Here is a 21,119-nt window from a genome sequence, read left to right on the forward strand (position 1 = left end):
AGCGTCTGCCTTGGGCTCAGGCCATGATCCCAAGGTCTTGAGATTGAGTCCCGCACTGGGCTCCTTCTCTGCAGGGAGCCTGCTTCTCCCTCTGCCTGCTGCTTCCCCTGCATGCGTGCACTCTCTCTCCCTCCCCTGACAAATAAATAAGAACATCTTATCACCCCTCCTCCGCTAACCGCAGCAGGGTCTGCCCAACAATGGGGGACTTCTGGCCCTGCGGATCTCCCCAGCTGCCCTTCTCTTATTCTACACTCCATCCACCAGCTTCTTCCTTTTTCAGCTCTCCCCTTAGTCTTCATTTTCTCCTTATCCCTCTCTCTGACATTTTCCTCCCTTCCCTGCGTTCCCTCTGTCTTTCTCTCTTCATCATTAGTGACGTATTAAAGTAAGCATGGGCCTGCATGTGTTTACTATAGGTCACCTTTTTGAATATTTTATGTCTCCCCATCCCTAATTGTGAATAACTTAATGTTTTATGTTTCTTTTAAAGAATAATGATTGTCATTGCCTTTTGTGTTTGCAGTTGTTACTTTTCCCCCTATGGATGCCCAGCTGCAACTAAGGAAAAACACTCGATACTGGTTTCTTTCTCCCCTTGCTTGATAGATTTAACTTGACTCGCCAAGGAAGTGGAGAACATAAAGACCTTAATGAAAGAGCTAGAGATAATTAAGTAGGTATACACATTTAAGAGAAATCCCTTTGCTCTCTGCTTATAAAATTAAAGACTTTCTTAATAGGATTTGCTTTGCTAATTGTGGGGTTTCCTCATGGGTCTGCTCTCTCCGGGGACGATCTACAACTTCATGTTATGATCCTTCAGCTCAGGGCCTGTAGGACCTTTTTATGGTCCACAAAGTTGCTGTTGGAAAATGGTCTTTTTCTATATAGGCATGTTTAGTCATTTTGAAAGGATCTCCGCTTCAGAAGGGATAACCCATAAAGACTTGCGCCATTCAATGGACACGGCATCTGCATAATTTGCATATTTGTATGGCTTCACACAACATCAGGGCTGAGGCTCTGGGAAATGCGCTTTAGTTAATGATTACTCTCCGCAGGCACGGGTGACAGCGAGGTGTTTCCTAAGAATCCTCAAATCTGGGAAACAAGACTGTCCTCTGCATGACAAACTAACAAAACCAGACTGCAGGGGCTGTGCTTAGTCATCTGTGGGTGTAGACCTAGAGGCGGTTTATATAAATGTGTGACCCAGAGCGCTCTGACTCCAACCCAAGGGACCTGGACGTCATCTCATGGGGACAGGGGGACAGGGCAGGAAGTAGACCGTACTTTGGGAACAAAGAGCCTCAGCAGTCAAGATGTTCTGTACTTGCAAAAAGGCTACGCGAACTAGTGAACAATTAATGACGAAAAGGAAAACCCCCAAAGCCATGTGTAGTCATGTCCACCTGGAAGCTGACCGGACCTGGCGCCCAGATTCTAGCTCTCTGGCCTTTCTGACAGGGATAACCTTAATGGAGGGCATCTCATTCTCTCCCTCTGCTCTTTTCATGTTTTCCAAGTCATCTTCCACATTGGACCTCGTTTCTGCTCTCACTCATCCAGAGGGAGCTATGCTTTGGTACAATGTCTTGAAATGTAGTCCCTTTGACAGGAAGGCAGTGGTTAAGAGTGCTGGCTCCTAGGTCCAAACCCTGCCCCTGACCACTAGCTGTATGATGCTAAGTGAGCTTTTAAAACTTTCTGTTTTACAGACGTCTTGTCTATAAAATAGGGACGATCTAACAGTCTTCACCCTATAGAGCTGCTGTGCAGAGCATGTGAACAAGGCACATAAGTGCTTAGAATACTAGTGCCTGGCATATAGCAGCCTGCGGAAAATATTAGCTATTATTATTATTTTTCCCAGAAGACCTCTATAAACCTTTCTTTTTCTTAGTAGCTTATGATTTGCTAGGATTGGAGAAGATTATTTCTCTCAAATTGCTAACTGCTCTAAATGCAAATAAAAATTCTGCAAAAATGAAAAATTAGACAGTTAAGATATATAATTGTAGAACATTTTCTATTTTTATTTAGTTCTCTAATGACTTATAAACACATTCAGATGTTTAAGGTCTGAATTTTTTATGATAGATTAATAAATAAGCTTTCGGGTACAGATAACAATAGCTAACACGCGCACACACACACACACACACACACACACACACACATTTACTATGTGCCAAGGAGATGCTGTACTATTTTATATATATATTAAGTCACATGGCTGGGAAGGGCAGAGGGAGGATTCAAACCCAGGCTGGATCTGAATCTCAGCCTCTTCTTTGACCCGCCAGTCTAGTTGATCTCCATGAGTTTTGTTAGAATGCCTATAGCTCCAGGAGAGGGCATCAATAAACTTGCAAATCTAAGGGCCATGTCCTTGAACGTGGAAAATTCATAAGGTCAGTGACCCCTTGGCAGTCCCACCTCCCACCTGTCTTTCTTGGAGAAAATCCCCCCATGTGGCCCAGCTGCCACACAAGTCTGCCTGCGATTATTCTGGAAAACCATTACAGACATCTTAAAGGTACACGATGGTGCACTTCTTAATTAAGTCCTGTGAATTATTCCAAGGAACCTCTCTAGAATCATCACTGTTTCACAAAAATAAGAAGACGATACCAGTATAAGGTACATTATCTCCTACCCAGGGAATCAAGCTGAGTAATTAAGAGCTTACGGTGGATCCAATTATCCACCGCACAGCCAGATTAAAAATCAGCGCTACGGGAGGAAGCAGAACCTGGAGAAGTTCAGAAAGCCCGTCACTTAAGTCCTGGCTCTGGATGGTGGGGCTGAATGAGCCCCCTTCTGTTTCTGTGGCCCCTCCCCCACCTGTAGTCCTTACCTTGTTCACAAAGCTTCTTGGTCAGAGAGCCCTCATCTTGGAAATAAATGATGCGTTTCTGTACGATGCTGGCCCTGTTGGGAAAGAAGACACGAGTGCCGTGGTGAAGAGAGCAGGTTCGAGGGACGTCGGATCCTGGCCTGGCCACCTAGGGCAAGGTGACTTCGGGCAAGTCACCCCCACTCTCTGTTCCTCAGTTTGATCATTGGAAAGCTGGCATTCATAATAATGCATAGCTCATGGGATTGCTCTGAGAACTAAATAAAAAAAAAAAAGTATGTCAAGAGCATAGCACGTACTTAGAAACCACTCAATTAATATTAGTTGTTGTGCTGCTGGTGGTGGGGCTAATAGTACTGTTAAGGTAAGAAAGGGAAGAAAATGGCATTTTCAGTAACTTTTCTCAATGGCTCATTTTGTTCTAGTTTTGTATCATATGACTGAAGCCATTTATAGACCCACCAAATTCAAATCAGAAAAGCATGTCAAGTCCTCTTCCGGAAGGGGAAAAAGAGAATTTAAAAATCTATTTTGATTTGTTCTCAAAATGTCATTCTTTATCTTTCTTGAAAGTCTAGACGAAACTGTCTCCTACATTCTGAACAAAGACAATTTCAGCTGTTGTATCTCTCTCTTAAACATGTCAAACACAGGATCTTAGAATCTGGAAAGAATATTTGGAGGTTGAAAATTACTTCTGGCCAGCACATATTTTCTCCTTAATCTCAGACGGCACAGACAGACTCCTTCTCCTTTGACCCACTCTGCTGTGTATTTTCAGCTGGCTTCGCAGATGGTGAACCCTGAAACCCAGCATTCCTGCGTGTGAAGTCTACAACACTTAACAATGAAACAGCACCAGTGGATTTCGAGTCCTTTCTATTGATTATCTTCAGCAACGTTACTCAATCAAAAGGTAATTTTTACTTTGATGGGCCCTATTTCAAAGAGAAAGGGATCCCTTGGCTCCATTACAGCTAAGCACACTAAAGAAGGATTAGGATCACATGATCTGCCCTGTGTCACATGACTGCAGATCCAGGCAGGGGCCCATGTGTGCGCGGCTCTACAGAATATAGATGTGGCTTTCTTGATGGTGTGGGCCTAGGCCAAGATTACTTTCCAAAGAAACATCTACTCTAAACCCAGTCTTGCACAAAAGAATAAAATTCAGACCACCCTACAGATGTCTTTTATAGTCTCTTCTTACCCAAGAGAGATGAGATGTTGAAATAAACGAATGAAATATGCTTCTTGTTTCCGCAAAGCTACTTTGATCATGGATCCATTCTGTTGACCATCAAGCAGAAAGTTTCCTCAGGCCAAGAAAACCGTCTTTAGAACACTCATCCCAAAGCCAAATTACAAAGCCTTTTGTTAGTCAGAGCATCCCACTTTCTACCACTTCCTGAGTGTAGCCCACCAGGAAGTGTCTGAGGGACCCCTGCGGAAGGTGAGGAGAAGGACTTGTGGGAAGTAGCCCAGGCTTGGCATTCTCGTTTCAACTAAAGGCTTCACCCTCTCACCTACCAAAGTGGTCTCCTCCCCCATTTGTTTTCTTGTTGTATTTATTGGTATATTTTCAACCAACAGCTGTTGGAGGCCTGCTTGGTGGCCACACACTGGCCAGGGACACCATTATGAACGAGTCAGATGGGGTCGCTTCCCATTCTCAAAATCAACAGCATACTGGGCAGAAAGCACCAAACAGCTAAATCCACAGCTAATCATATAACATGACTGTGATTAAGTGCTCAACAGAGACATTCCCAGGGTGTGGGAGAGTATACCACACGGGGTCCTGATCAAGCCAGCGAAGACTCCCCACAGACAAGAAGGCTCCGACTGGAAAGAGTAGGCACTTACGAGGGCAAGTAGGGCAAGTAGGAGGGAGAAACAAAGGAGAGGACCTCCTTTAAAGATCCTCGGGGTGGGAGGCTCATGGCTCACTGTAGAACTGACCCATGGTTAGGTCAGTAAGGGGGTGTGAGATGAGTAGGGGAGGTGCGCAGGGCTAAATAACCCTGACTCTGCAGGGAGGTGGTATTTTATACCAAGTTTGATAAGACCTCTTTGACAAATGCATCAGAAGATGTGAGATAATCAGATTTGCTCCTTTACAGAGAGAACCTAGGGGGTACCTGGGTGGCTCAGTCACTTAAGTGTCTGCCTTCAGCTCAGGTCCTGATCCCAGGGTCTTGGGATTGAGCCCCACATCAGAGTCTCTGCTCAGCAGAGTGTCTGCTTCTCCTTCTCCCTCTGATCATTCGCCTGGCTTGTGCTCTCTCTTTTTCAAATAAATACATAAAATCTTGGGAAAAAAAATAAAAAGAGCCCTTGGGGGGGGTGCCTTGGTGGCTTAGTCTGTTAAGTATCCACCTCTTAATTGTGGTTCAGGTCATGATCTCTGGATTGTGAGATCAGGCTCTATGATGGGTGTGAAGTTCGCTTAAAATTCTCTTTCTCCCTCTCCCTCTGCCCTTCCCCACCTCTTCCCGTCTCTTGAAAAAAAAAAAAAAAGTAAATAAAAATAAAAAGAGCACTTGGGTCATAGAGTAAAAATAAATTGGTGGGTGGGTGCAGTGTAGAGTTCCCAGGCAAATTAAATTCTACGTCAACAAAATTCATTTGGGACGCCTGGCTGGCTCAGTCTGCAGGGTGTTGGACTCTTGATCTCAGCTCAGGTCTTGATCTCAGGGTCTTGAGTTCAAACCTTTCATTGGGCCCAGCATGGAGCCAGTTAAAACAGAGCAAAATGACATTCTCTTGCTAAAATGGTTTGAAAATCCCTGATCTATAGGATAAAATACAAAATTACCATTGTATTCAAGGGTTTTCATAAAATTTCCCCCTAATGCCCCTCTGACTTCATCTGTCCTCATTTTGTGCCACGCTCCCTGGCATGAATCTAGAGTTTGAGTTCATTCCCCTTATCTGAGCACCGCTTCCACTCACTGGGCCCTTACTGGTGCTATTTCCTCTCCCAAAATCTCCCCACATCTGCCTTCGTTAGCATCTGTAAATACTCTGAATTTTCTTCCTCTTGCTTTGAACAAGAGAACACTGGCAAAGCCTATGATCATGCTTAGAAAAATTAAATCACCCCAAATTTTCAAAAGGATAATTATAAAAATGTGGGGAGCCAGAGAGAAATATTTCTTCTAAGATGTATTTCCTCTAAGATGTTTTCGTTTCCCTCATGTCTTGTTTTATGAAGTCTATGATGATTTACTCTCTCTTTTTGATAATAGTTCTAATTTCTGGGCCCTTCCTGTGCGCCAGCCACCGTGTCAGGGAGGTCCTTTATACATAAATATTATGTATAATATATTTGTAACATGTATAATTGTATATGCGTATTGTAATATGTATCATATGTATAAATATCATAGATACATATATATTACCTTATATATCTTATGTTTTACATATACCACAGCTTCTTAAATTCCTTCTTCATCCCAAACTCTTGGGTTAGATGCATTTTCTGAATTCGGAGTTTTTCACGTATTAGAAAGTTAAGATGATAATATACTATTCACATCTCCATAATCAAACCCATCCATATTCCATAGCAAAATGTAAGAATATTCATTAAAAGCCAGTAAATGAAAACTTTAAAAAGCTTCCTGTCAGTTTAGGTCAACTTCAGCAAACCTGTTAAAATGCTCTTCTTTTTAGAAGGATTAAGATGAAGGTTTGCAGCTTATTTTCCCCTTTACCGGTGATGATGACCAAGAGGCAGGGGGGCAAGGAGCACGGTCAAGGTTTTACGGTTTCCCCTGTCTACCTCCAAAGCTCATGACCTGCCTCGCATGATTATAAGGGATTAAAGATCACATATAAAAAGTATAACTGGCATGTGAGGTAAGTGCTATTATGAAACGTAACCTCAAATTGATTTCCCTTGGATGCATTTAGCATCTCATGGAACACACCGAGAAGAACTGAGGCTTTGGTGGGTCTCCCTGGAGCCTGGGTTGTGACCCCTGGAGCTCTTCATGAAGACTGAGCATATATTTCCATGCCCATGCTCGGCCAAACCTCTGGTCATGCCCTTTGGATTCCAAACTGTGCAGATCAAATGCGGGATAGGAGTCTTTTTCTGACCTGACTTATCTTTATCTAATCCCTCCTGAGCATTCTGTCCAAGCCATACCCTCTATTTTCCTTCACAATCTCTGCCCCCGGGCCTCTGTCCATGGGACTCCTGTCCTTTTCTGTGACTCCTCAACACACATATGAGCATAACACACACACACACACACACACACACACACACACACACACATGCACACAGTTCAGTTACCCAGAACTCGTACCCACTAGGTTGGTTTCTTGGCTGTTTGCTCTTCCTATGAGCCACGGACTCTTGGGTTTATCCCACATGGCACTTAATAATCTGCACTACAGCTGCCTATTTTTCTATCTCCTGGGCTAGTTTCTAAGCTTCTCAAGAGCAGGAACTGTATCTTCCTTATTTCTGTTGATGTTAGTATTGTTGTAGTATAGGGATTCAAGAAGGGACAGAGTTTGGGGAAAGGAGAGGATTTAAGGTTGAGTGGTCTGTCGGGCATGATGGTGGCCAATCTAGTCGACCTTAGACATAGGGACCTGTAACGTCAGGAGGGATGTGAGGGGTGGGAGGCAGAGGCATATGGGTCACCGGGGCAGAAGTAAGAGGTGAAGCTTCCGAAGCAGCTGATGTCACCAGGGGCAAGTGCGCAGAGTGAGAAGAGAGGCTGAACCCAGAACTCTGGAGAAGACCAACATTCACCTATGGATATGCTGGTAGAGACCAAGATTTGGTACGCTTGGTTGCAAAGAGGTTTCTTTTTATTCCTCATCTGGTCAACTCCTGAAAAAATTTATATTCTGAGAAAATGCATTTCATTTGGAGTCTGTTCCCATCAAAAGTATAAAACTCAGCTGAGATTTATAAATCATATTATAGTTCAGAAAAATAATAGCTTTACAAGATGAGAAAGCTGTTAGTAAGAATTCCCTTAGCATTTCAAAATGACAAATTTCTCCCATTCTGTGTTGCAATTTGGCAGTCCTGTTGCATAGCATTTATACGCTGAGACGGTGAATGCTCTCTTATCATGAGAGAGCGTGTTAAGGAAATCTAAATTAAATTTCTCAGTATGTTAGCTTCTCAAACTTTGGAATATTGAGGTTCTAAATAACTTACTAATCATTTCCGTAAGTTTCTTTTAAACCTCAAGTGGTGGAACATTTCTAGAAGCACCCATCCTGGATTTCTTAGATGTTTGACCCTTTTCTGTCTGCAGGTTTATTCACTTAATGTTATTTTTCCTTGGGGGAATTTTCCTGTTGGGATATAGTCAGAGCTTGCTAAGTTGTGGGTATGCTGTCTCAGGCTAGGCCTTGGACCCCTGCTCTCACCAAAAAGGGACAGGGAGAAATCAGAAACTGAAGGACTTGGGAGAAATCAGGCCAGGAAATGACCTCAAAATTCACACGGATCCTCAGTGGCTGGGTCACTGGTGTATAGAGACAATTCATGTAATGTCCTTAATACATGGGTGTCTCATGAAGTAAATAGACACTATGTGGTAACCTTACTTTTGTTAAATCATCGTCTCCTAGCAAGTGCCTGGCAGTATTTAGTAAACGGTAGCTATTATTATACATTGGGTCTGTCTCCTTGGCTTGTGGAGAGAGGAATGAGGGTGCTATCTCGGTCAGTTGCTTCAGGCAGAGATAATGAAGGGCCAAAATGAAGCTCAGGTTTGTGGCCTCCAGACTAAGGTTGCCAACCCTCTTCCCAAGTCCAGTAACATCCTTGCTACTGAACATTTCTTGGGGCGCTTTAAAAACTTTGTCTATGATCTCGGACGTTTTCTCCTGGAAGCAGTCTAGTTTATAACCAGTGACATCACTTCCTTCTACCAGTGAAAGAACACCTCTGTGGGAGCACCCAGAAATAAAATATTAGGGTCATAGTAGCGGTAATACCATCAGGGGCTAAGGCTCTCTGCCTTATTTAACTTCATGAGGATGTCAAGTACTAACCTGACCGTGGTCTCATGTCAAACAACAAATATTTAGAGAGATTAGGTGCATTTTGTGACCCAAACTCCTCCCAATTATTTATATGGCTTTAGGTGGAGGTCGGGACATGAAGCGATGTCCAGGAGTTAACAGGCACCCTGGCATGCCCCCATAATGTGCCCATGGGAGAAGAAAAGTGAAAGCTTATCTGCCGGGCCCTATCTAAAACCCCCATGTGAACTCCTGGCTACACAACAGTAAAGTCATAATCTGTGTTTGGGGTCACAAAGCTATAGACTCAGAGCTATAGATGGTAGTCATCTACCATTATTGCGAAAAAGCAACGTTGGTAAACCACCATGAGGTTATTCCTGCTTAGTTCTCAATAAAACATTTACTGAGGACTTACTTGGTGTCAGACACTTTGCGAGGAGCTGAAAATTCAAAGATGAATAAAAGACAGTGCTTTCTAGGAAGGAGATCCTAGTGCAGTGGGAGAAGAGAGAGACAAATGAAGGGAACAGGAAATCGGTGTTGAGAGAGATGATGGAGGAGCCGTGGGAGGCAGAAGAGCAGCGACTAACTTGGCCTTGGCAAAGTTCTGACAGGAGGCGGTGATGGCGGCCCTGAAGGTCTGAATGAAGATCAGGGCAGTGGAAATAGGAGATGTGAGGCACATAGTGTAAGAAAATTTATCAGGACTGGGTAACTTACAGGACCTGGGGCAGAAAGAGGAGGTTGAGTCCAAGAGAGTTTGTTTTTCATTTCTTTAACAAGGAAACACCCAAGTCCTTCACAAATATTAACTCACTTAATCCAACCAACAACCCCATGAAGTAGGCGCTACCATTATCCCTGTCTTAATGATGAGACAGTAGTCAATGGGCGGCACGTGAAGTGACGGCCCATATACAAACCCCAGTAACCACAGGGTGCGGTGGTAATGCTAACCACTGAAATAAAAGACAGAAGAGGCAAAGAGGAATTTTTTTTTTCTTAATTTTTGGAATTCATGTTGAGATAACTGCAGTTCCACATGCATTTTTAAGAAATAATACAGAGAAACCATATACTTTGTCCAATTTTCTCCAAATGCTAACATTTTGTAAAAGTTCAGTCTGTACAATACTATAGTGAGGATATTGATATTGGTACCATCCACCAGGCTGGAATTTAGTAACAAAATGGTATAATAGGGTTAGGTGAGGCCAGGTGATGTCATCCTAAAGATGTCATGCACCTATGACAACCTGCCACACTCCAAGAAAGAACATTCTCGAATGACTCTCAGAACACATGGTATGTTAGGACCCCAACCGGAGAATCATCTACAAGTGTCACGGTGACACAGGGGTAGCAGGCCGTCTCTGGCTGGGATGAGGTGGAGGTAGGGGCAGAGAAGGAGGAATTATTGGTAGGAATGAGGTCCATCAGAATAACTTCTTGGAAAGATGCCACAGAAGCTGAGTCTGTGACCAGGGATGGGCACTTTGCTGCAGTCAGAGCTGCACACCAGAAAGACTCTCTTGGCAGGTCCCCCATCCATGCTCCTTTTGTCCTTTTTTTAAAAAAAAAAAGATTTTATTTATTTATTTGAGAGAGAGAGAGAATGAGCAGTGGGGAGGGGCAGAGGGAGAAGGAGAGAGAAGTAGACTCCCTACTGAGCAGGAAGCCTGACACAGGGCTCCATTCCAGGACCCTGGGATCATGACCTGAGCCAAAGGCAGACGCTCAACAAACTGAGCCACCTGGGCGCCCCATCCATGGTCTTTCTATACCTAAACCAGCTACCGGCTCCATACAGTGCTGCGTGTTCACACAAAGCTTATGTTATGACCAGAATCTGGCTGAGAGGTCCATTCAATTCTTAACAAGACTACAGTCCATTCCCAACCCTCTACGATGATCACGGGATTTCTCAAGCTCTTGATTCACATCACTGAACGTAGTTACTTCTACAAAGCCTCGGTTTCAATTTGAACAAAATCTGGGGAAGTAGCATTTTTAAACACAGTTTATTTCTTCTCAGAATGACCCCTGTGACCCTGGGGATAACGAGCTTTTCATGGTTCCATTTTTCTCTTATTATTGTCCCAATTTCTAACCTAACCTTTATCACATAGCTCGTCAATGCTATTACTCCCAGCACTTTGCATTTTACCTGCCCCAGATCCAATGGGAAATTAACAATGAGGAATTTATTTGCATAAGGGAGGGGGAAAAGAAAAGAATAAAACTGGATTGTCTTAAAAGAGCTAATTTAGGGGTGCCTGGGTGGCTCAGTGGGTTAAGCCTCTGCCTTCGGCTCAGGTCATGATCTCAGGGTCCTGGGATGGAGCCCCGCATCGGGCTCTCTGCTCAGCATGAAGTCTGCTTCCTCCTCTCTCTCTCTGATGGCCTCTCTGCCTACTTGGGATCTCTCTCTCTCTCTGTCAAATAAATAAATAAAATAAAAATAAAAAAAGAGCTAATTTAGATAGGAGAGGCATTCAAACCAGACAGGCCTTCATTTACTTGTGTTTTGATTATCAGAGTAGGTGCCAGAGAGCTGTGTGAGGAAGTAGAGGTACAAAGACAAATAAAGCCTAGTGTGACATCAAATAGTCAACAGCCTGTGAGAGAGAGAGATGCGTCATCTGCCTAATCAGAATCCAGCATAACAAGCACCGGCGTCTACGCGGTACCCAATGGTTCCGTCTTCCATGAGTTCCTAACCCTGATCTTTGGTACTGGGTCAGTCAGTCATGACAGTCCTGTCCTCACTGTCCCAACCCTCCTTGCAGCTGAGGAATGGGGGCATGCGCCCCACACATGGCCTCAGTATCAGAAGGGGAGGTTTGCAGGATGGAGGGGAGACCGTCTGAGAAAGTTTTGCTTTGCAGATGAAAAAAAAAAATTAATGACCTACCTACCTTGCCTGTCCTGTTTTTCTCTAGCCTTGACTACCAACACAATGTGTGAAACAAAGCAGCCATTCTGTGATCATGAGGAAAAGGCCAAGGAGAAAAGCAGAGACACTGGCCCTGACATTGTTTAGCTACAGAAACCATCCGAGCAGTCATCTAAGGTCTGGCCTTTATGTTATAACAGAAACCAAGCAAAAAACCCATCTCTTTGTTGACGTTGTCATTAGTCAAGTTTCCTTGAGCACTGCTCTCAAAATCACGCCTAACTGATAGAAAGAGCTTTGTGTGAACAAACCGCTGTGGGAGCACAGGAGATGGGGGTTCAAAAGGGAGAGGGAGGGAGACCCCGTTGTGCTGACCCTAGGCACCGGGCCAGGAGATGACACTGGGGAGCCACTGGAGGATGCTGGTGGGAGTGGGGGCGGAGATGCTTTGATCCCAAGAGTCTTGGAGAGAGATGCTTTGGATTTGGTGAGTGGGAAGTCATTCTGTCCCTTGCTGGGACTTTCGACGGGTCACCAGGGACAGGGCGTGTTCACATTGACTCGGAAGAGAGCAGGCAGGCCTGCAGGTACGAGCCAGTGTGAAGAGCGACGTGCTGGAAGGGAAGCAGGGTGGGTGGGAGTTTGACAGGAGTTTGACGCAGGAGAGTGAAATACGCTTTTTTGTCTCCGAAGGAGGCTTTTACATGCCTGTGAGCTGTGGCTGAGGAAACAGCGGGATCCCTTAGGGGAATCTGTTAGATCACTGCCTGGAAATTTGTCATCTGTTGGAAAAATCTTAAATAAACGCACATGGACAAAATAAATAGACGGCAGGATGCATTTCCCAGTTGCTAGAGATCTGACAGGCAGGCAGTTATGGGTAGCGAACAGGACCGTTTCTTATTTTCTAGAATTGTTTTAAACCGAACAATCAATATTTTTTCAGCATCTTTTGACCCTTCATGGATCCCTCCCCCTGGCTTGACCGATCTGTGGCATTTCTTTACCTTGCAAAGAGATATACATCTAATTGTTGAGCTTGGGGTGAAGGCACTATGTCATGATACATCTTTAGGCCCAAAATCTCTTAAGATTACAAGGGCCTGGGGTTTGATGTCCCTGCAAATTCCTTTTTTTCCTTTTTCCCAAGTCAGCTTTAGCAAGCTACTCAAATTTTTTTTTTAAATATTTTATTTATTTATTCAACAGAGAGACAGTATAAGTAGGCAGAGCGGCAGGCAGAGGGAGAGGAGAGGGAGAAGCAGGCTCCATGACCTGAGCTGAAGGCAGCTGCTCAACTGACTGAGCCACCCAGGTGCCGCTACTTGGATTTTCATAACATGATTACTGGGACTTGGGGTGCGACCAGTGGGGACAACCGCCAGTTGGGTTCGCTGCTTCTCTGATACTGCTGAACCCCTGATTCTGCTGGAGAATATCTCATCCAGCCATGCTGCTGGTCAGCGCCTATCTCACTTTCCCTCCATCATCTTTTCATCTACAAACCCTCTGTGGACTGTGAGCTCCTCCAGCCCTGGAACGTCTGTCTTCTTCATTGCTGCCTGCCTAGAAACTAGCAGCCGATCTGGCGGAGGCTCTTTGAACCCGGGGTTCTTAATCTGAGGGTCTGCAGACAGATCTCAGGATGATGAAATTTAGTGTGATGTGCACAAGTGCATAGGTCTGGGGAAGAGTTCATGGTCTTCCTCTGCTTCTCAAAGGGCTTCCTGGCCTTGAAAAGCTTCAGAACCACTATTAGGTCTAAAACGAAGGGTAGCAGATATGTGAAATCACACGACTGTCATTGCATTTAATAAAATCTCCAACTAAGATATAGGATTTTCTTTTTCTAAAGATAAAGGTTAAGTTTTTATTCCAAGCACCCAAGGCTTCAACTGCTCCCTCCCTCTCTCTCTCTCTCTCTCCAGACTATGCTCTGATTCCAAATAGAACCTGTCAGCCGGATAGCAAGAGACAGAAGAGCAGCATCGCTCCTGGGGCTTCCGGTGTGCCTTGCAGGCCTTGCTGCTCTGGACAGGGCATGGCTGTCCCCAGCCTCTCCACTCCAGGAATTGCTGCCACACGCAAAGGTGCCCCCGGCTGGCACATACAAGTCATCACCTTCCCCGCACTGATCTCGCAAACGTAAGGAAGCCGTTCAGGCGACAGAGCAAGGTCCTCACGCACAGGCCACCTGCCATCCTTTCCGTTCCTCCCAGAGTCTCCCTGTCATGCAGGGCTTTGGGCCGTGGGGACTGGACAGCAGCAGATCTGAGTGTTGGGAGAGTCTCCTTCCTCTAGGCTGGGCTGGGGACCGCGGTGGTGGGGCTGGGGTGGTACGATGGTTCTTAGCTAGGATTCATGCGCATGAATGGGTTTCAGAAGATTCCTGAGTCCCTGAAAAAAACTGCAAAACTGTTTTGGGGAGAAATTCTATAAGCAGCACTGCTCTGAAGTTCAGAGTCATGGTTTTCATGCCAGTTAGTCCCCACAGAAGGCCCATCTCCCTCCCCATCCGAGGAAAGACATTCCCAGAGGAGTCCAGGAAGGGCTCCCCGGACAACGACCTCCTAAGGCATCGTCTCTCCTTGCCGACCCATCCAATTCACCTATACTCTGCCAGGGGATGAACCGTCACCTCCAGCACACGACCACTTCCTCTCGCCGTCTCTAAGGCAGAGTGGCACCATGGTCCCACGATGTCATCTCCCACCTCGGCCCTGCCCCACTCCACCGTAGCACGGGGGCTGGCACACAGCAGGCCTTTCTACACAAAGGTACCTCTCTCCCTTACAGATCATGGTCCAAACTCTGGGATAAATGTCCACACTCCTGAACGCCAGGATGCTAGCCGCCTTCCAGGTCTGAGCCACGCACGCCTTCACCCCCACTGAGCCCGATTCTTCCCAACTACCTGAACTCAGCCCTGCCTTGTCACTGGGTGCAGAACGTGTGACACACAACCCCTCCTGCCTCCTGCCCCCGCTACTTGATAAGCCAAGAATGCGCTCCCCCACCCCCATCTGTCACCATCTCACCGCTGCCCCAGAGTCTCATTGACAGCAGTGACCTCCTCTGGGTTTCTAGAACAGCATGGATCTTTCTCGTTCATTTGGCATTCAGACACCGGACACTCGATGTCTGCTGCGACTTTAATGTCTCGTCCTACCATTTAACTTATTGTGTGTTTATGTTTTGTACTTCTGGTGGAATTCTGAGGTTTTTCAGGGAAGGGACGTTTTGTACACACTGGCCCCTCTTGCCCAGGACATAGTGCCTTCTGAGTAAAAAGCACCGAAGGCATGTCGATGTGATATGTTTTCACATTACTGACTATACCCATAAGTCAACTCTTTTATATGCAACACAACGTGTTGCACGTCTACCATATGTCCACGATCTGGCAAGAAGCGTAAGGTCCTTTGTGTTAGCAGTGCCGCCCAGAGTGTTGGGTGAACGGCAAACAGTGACTGGCCTGAGTCACGAAACATTTCCCAGTGCATAAAGCCTAGTTAAGTCTGCTTCGCTTTGTTCAAGCCAGGCTGTTTGGCCGATGACAGCCATTGTTCACCAAAGGAACCATTCGGGTTGAATTCTCAAAATCCCTTCCCAATGTTGGACGTCGGCAGAATGATGATACGTCTGCCAGGAGGAAGTTGAACCCGGGACTGGGCTTTCCTTATGGAAAAACCATTGCTGATTGCACTATGCATGCCACTTTGCTCATCCTTTGAGTTGACTCTTTGAAAAAAGACACCCAGAGGCCTTACATTTTTGACTCACTCCAGATTTGTCCCAGGTTTCTTCTTTTCAACACCTACAGCCCTCTCGTAGCATCTGGCCTCATTCTTATGTCCTATGAGCTCATTAGCCTTATGCCATGCTGGCTGGACCCCCCCTCCCCCCCCGGAGCTCCAGAGCAAAGACATGAGAACACATTAGGCCACAAAATCTGGGCATGATCTGTCCTGTTTTCTACCCCTTCTCATAGAGAATACTTTCAGAGATAAGTTAAGAAAGGAAGGGAAAGAAGGAGGGAGGGAAGGAGGAAAGAGAGCAAGAAAGAGAAAGCAAGTGAGCCAAGAGCTCTATTTTTCTGAAAAATAATGTGGAAGAGAAGTAATGAGACCTCATTTTAATGCAGAGAAGAATGCGACACATTCTCTTTGAAAAATATATGGTAAATTAAAAAAACTTTCACTAACTCCTGACATAGGGTAGTTAAGAGTGAGCCTCTTATCCACGTTAAACAAGATACTGCAAATCTTTTTCTCCTCAACTAGGTACGGAATAAGTTAAAACCCAACAAATCAATGAAAATATCTCTGGCAGGAGTGAACGTGTAACCACATTTACATGTTGTGCATCTTGGAGAGATAAGGATGTTTAGCTCAAGAGCACGTGTCCCTGGGAAATGCTTAGAACCTTCACAGAGTACACAGAGAAGTCACAGCGAAGATGGAGAGGAAGAGAGGGAGAGAGGGGAAGGCTTCAGTTTCCCCAGCTCTATAAGGGAACAAGAGTAAAACCAGAGGGTGGCCACCTCCAGGGGGCAGCACAACACATGTCCTGGAAGCTGGACCCTCACATCGCGGTGAACCCACAGATGGAACTCTTTCCAGGGTCTCTGCCCCGGGCACGACTTTGTTTTGTGTTTGCAAGTGGTTGAGTTCATGCCATCTGGATTGGAATGCACATTTCCCTATTTTTCTGAATGGCTCCATGTCAGTGTTTCTGATACAAAGTAAGATACATTTCAAGAAAACAAATGAGTGGAATCCTTGTCCTTGAAGGATATTTGGTAATGACCTTGCAGTGAAGGACACTTTGTACTCTGTTTAATCCCACAGCATCCAAATGCATGGACATGCATAGTGTTCCTTTGGACTGACGTCATTGGTCCTGAAAATCTGGAATTCAACTTCCTGCTGACTTGGATTTTTATCTGTCTGAGCTGTCCCAGAGAGGACTGGCCGTCCCCACAGCCAGAGGTCTCAATGCCAGTGACTGGCCCGGTTTGGGAAGATATTGTGCTGCAGTGTCAGTAGAAAGAGCTAATAGATCCTGGCTTTCCATGTGTCTGGTACCCTCCTTAGGAAGGCCAAGCCAGTTCTTTGACGAATACATTGTTCTGATTCGTGTAACATATTTTGGGAAAACCAACTGACTGTAACTGACTGGGGATCAATACACAGATCAAAGGTGGCCACAGAGAAGCTGGCAACTTCTGAGCTATTTTCCTGCTAACTCTGCCCAGTCGGAGTTCTGCATACTGAATGGTGCAAACTGGCCTCCTTGAATTGTCCTTTGGGGGTAAAACAAAACAAAAAAAGTCAGACAAATCAAAAGAAGATGGGTCACTGACAAAGGCAATGGACAAGCGTCCAGAGCACTCTTCTGCTCCTTTCTGGAGCCTGTGGCATCATCCCGTCATGACCCAGTACAGCTGTAGCCGATGTGCTGACGGGACTTGCCATGCTGTCCCATACACCCGTCCACAGAGTGTGAGAAGTTCCCAGCCCTGAAGGTCAGCTGTGCCTGACAAATCCTACCTACAAACCAGCAGCCAGCAGCATTTCCATGTGGATCCCATTGGGCTCTTTCGGTTGTTGTTGTCAGGGCTTATCAGCATAAAAATGAAGTTGTTTTGACTTACCACTGTCTGCTATCAGAAAACTGTTATTAGGAAAATCGCATTAATTAGCAGCAGCTGAGGGGAGGACCGGCTCTTCTGAGCTGCAGCTGCAAGTCTCTTGCAGCCTGACTGTTGCCTAAATTTTAACAATTAACAGAATAAATAGTCTCTGAATGTACTGAATCATGTTAATTTTGTTTTCCTCTATTTGTATTACTGTTTAGGAGGGGTAGTTAATCTGCACTAAATACTCTGATGCCATTAGCATCTTTGAAGCATATCCTCAGCCATGCTATTCCTCTCTGGTTTCCTGGGAGTGACGTTTAATGATAATTTTTTTAACTTCATTTAAACTTCACTTAAGATAGACCCCTAATATGCCCCAAAGTTTGGCATATTAGCTAAAATATTGGAGAGAGAGAGAGGGAAGCAGGCTCCCCGCTGAGCAGAGAGCCCGATGCGGGACTCGATCCCAGGACCCCGAGATCATGACCCGAGCCGAAGGCAGCGGCTTAACCCACTGAGCCACCCAGGGGAAAGACAAAGATTTTTAAGGGCAGGACAAGGAAGTAAAAACAAAACAAAACAAAACAAAACAGAAAAAAGGATTGTTTCAGGTGCGGTCAACTTCCTTTGGGGATAAAGGGGGTTTCGTAGTTGAATTACTTTATCTTCCTTTGGGGGATAAAAAGGGCCCATGGAACTGATTACCTTATTGTGCTGACCAGAAAATTCCTGAGAGACTCATTAAAAGTTATATTCTTTGGGGGCAGCTGGGTGGTCAGTTGGTTGTCTGAGTGTCCGACTCTTGATTTCAGCTCAGATCATGACCTCAGGGTAATGGGGTTGAGCCCCAGGTCAAGCTCCGGGCTGGGTGTGGAGCCTGCTTAAGAATCTCTGTCTTCCTCTCCCTCTGCCCCTACCCCCCCTAAAAAAATAAAAATAAAATAAAATAGTTATATTCTGTGAGGGGTGTAACTGCAGTTAGGTTAGGTATTAAATCTTGGTTTACTGACTTGAAGTCTTAACCTAAGTGACACCATTTTGGGCCTGAGGTTTTCTTGTTAACGTCAGCCCTGGTTACTCATTAAAATCATTTGGAGGAGTTTCTAAAAAGTGTCGACACCCTGATTCCACCCTAGACCAAGGAGATCAGAATTTCCAGAGGTGGGGCCAGAACACTAGTGAGTTTAGAAGCTGCTCTGGTGGTTCTAATGTGCATCCCAAGTTGAGAAATCACTGGCATAGATGGTCCTGTTTAATTCTCCCGTCAATGAGGTAAGCACGATCATAACCGATGAAAAAAAGCCTAGGCACAGAGGGACCAAGCATCTTGACCAAGTTCACGTTACTCTTAATCAGTGAAGCAGGATTAGAAACCCAGTGAGGCTGGCTCCACAAACCACAGCTTTCTTCATGGGGCTCTCCCGACTCCCAGGCAATAAGGAAATCCCGAGCTAAAACTCCTGGCAAAGAGGGTCTATGTAGGTATCCCCAACATTCTACAGTGACTTTGATCATCATGAAAGAAAAGGAGCAAAAGCACAGCAAATCCTTTCTGTTTTATTTTTTATTTATTTATTTTTTTAAAAAAGATTTTATTTATTTATTTGACACAGAGAGAGAGATCACAAGTAGGCAGAGAGGCAGGCAGAGAGAGAGGAAGGGAAGCAGGCTCCCTGCCAAGCAGAGAGCCCAATACGGGGCTCGATCCCAGGACCCTGAGATCATGACCTGAGCCAAAAGCAAAGGCTTAACCCACTGAGCCACCGAGGTGCCCTCCTTTCTGTTTTAAAAGTAGTCCCTCTCACAGTACCTCTCTGAGCCTTACTTCCCCATGGTGACTATGCAGTCAAGTTTGCAGGAGTACTGGGCAGGTGGTCTGTAGACTGTAGACTGTAGACCCACTTAAAGAACGCAAAGGGGTACTTCCCATGCCTTGGCTCCTCATCACCATCTTAGAGGGAGGAAAACCAGCTCAGACTGAGTAGAGCCAACACTCGACCCTTGACCTGACTGACCCAGACCCCAACTGCGAGGGGCAAACTCCCTAACATGACATTGCCATCAGTCAAGAACCGTCTTGCAAAATGGGATTAGCAATGGAATCTGTGGTGATGGCTGGAGAAATTAGGCTCTCTGTAAAAAGCAATGTGTTAGAAATGGATGTAATAGTGGCTACTGGGGGTTGGGGGAGCTTGCTCTGCTTTCCCACATTCCCCTTGCCCCCAGGCGATCTCTGTCTCATCCTGGCTTTGTTCCAGGGGCTAAAGTGAAAATGGAAATGCAGGCTTGTTGGTTCTCAGATCAATATTCGTGTGCCAGTCCCTCAGCCTTGTTCCGTCTGCATCCCTCCCCATACCTAGCACAAGCCCAGCACACAGTAAATGCTCACTAAATGTTTGTCAGGATGAATAACTGAGTCCTGTGGAGGAGGGCTAGGGCGTGGAGAAAGACACAGCGCCCTCCCTTCCCGCTGAGGCCAAGGGCCACCTACAGTACCACACGCCAAGGGGCCTTGAAAACCTTTGCCTTATTTACAATTTCCATCTAAACTGCTCGCCTTGATCCAGCCTGGTGCCCTGTTTCTCCCCTTGTGACCGCCTTTCCCACCGAGGGCCCTTTGGACCTGACCCTCAGGCTTTCTTCTGGGATTTGACCCTTCCGTTTCCTTCCACCACCATGAGCTGTGTCAGCTCTGGAACCGCCCAGGGTCCAGCCATCGCCAGGTCCAGCCCAGGCTCTGGGCTTGCCTGGGGCCACAGTAGGTCTCACATGACTGCTGACTGTGAGACTGTGGGCAGGAGAGGCCAGGAGCAGGTGAGAGGGGAGTGACTCCAGTGGATAAGATGTACTGACCACCACAGTTCCCAAGCATCTCCCACATTTACCCCTACCATTCAAGAACTACCTATAAAAGACAATCCTTTTTTTTAAATTTTTTACATTATACATTATACCTATAATGTATTATTAGCCCCAGGGGTACAGGTCTGTGAATCGCCAGGTTTACACTTCATAGCACTCACCATAGCACATACCTTCCCCAATGTCCATAACCCAACCACCCAACAATCCTTTTTATAGAAGACCAGTAATCCTCATGGGAACTCAGCCTCATCAACAATCTACTCATACACTGTGGTCGAACAAAACCTTGGGCTGTAGAGTTGGGCTATCTGGGGTTCAAATCCCAGCTCTACTGCTTACGATGTTGGACTTGATGTGCCTCAGTTTCCTCTCCACTAAATGGGACAGTACTCCCTTTGTCATAAGAAGGTGTGTCGGCACATATTTTATTATTTCTGTTATTAAAAATTTAAAGCATGAGCATACACTTCTCCAAAGAAGACATACAAATGGCTAACAGACACATGAAAAAATGTTCATCATCATTAGCCCTCAGGGAAATTTAAATCAAAACCTCATTGAAATACCACCTTACACCAGTTAGAATGGCCAGAATTAGCAAGACAGGAAACAACAAGTGTTGGAGAGGATGTGGAGAAAGGGGAACCCTCTTACACTGTTGGTGGGAATGCAAGTTGGTGCAGCCACTTTGGAGAACACTGTGGAGATTCCTTAAGAAATTAAAAATAGAGCTACCCTATGACCCTGCAATGGCACTACTGGATATTTTCCTCAAAGATACTGATGTAGTGAAAAGAAGGGCCATCTGTACCCCAATATTCATAGAGGCAATGGTCACAATC

General features: G+C 45.5%; 1 protein-coding gene across 3 annotated transcripts in view; it reads right to left on the reverse strand.

Annotated features, from left to right (window-relative positions):
• The window catches only part of SPON1 (spondin 1), a 256,397-nt gene that overhangs the window by 147,916 nt on the left and 87,362 nt on the right, over positions 1-21,119 (reverse strand). For all 3 annotated transcript variants that reach the window (XM_046015735.1, XM_046015734.1, XM_046015737.1), the window contains one exon: positions 2,864-2,937. In XM_046015735.1, the coding sequence (XP_045871691.1) occupies positions 2,864-2,937 (74 nt within the window). The remainder of the gene's footprint in view (positions 1-2,863; positions 2,938-21,119) is intronic.

This window comes from Meles meles, chromosome 8, assembly GCF_922984935.1.
Source record: "Meles meles chromosome 8, mMelMel3.1 paternal haplotype, whole genome shotgun sequence".
Classification (NCBI taxonomy): domain Eukaryota; kingdom Metazoa; phylum Chordata; class Mammalia; order Carnivora; family Mustelidae; genus Meles; species Meles meles.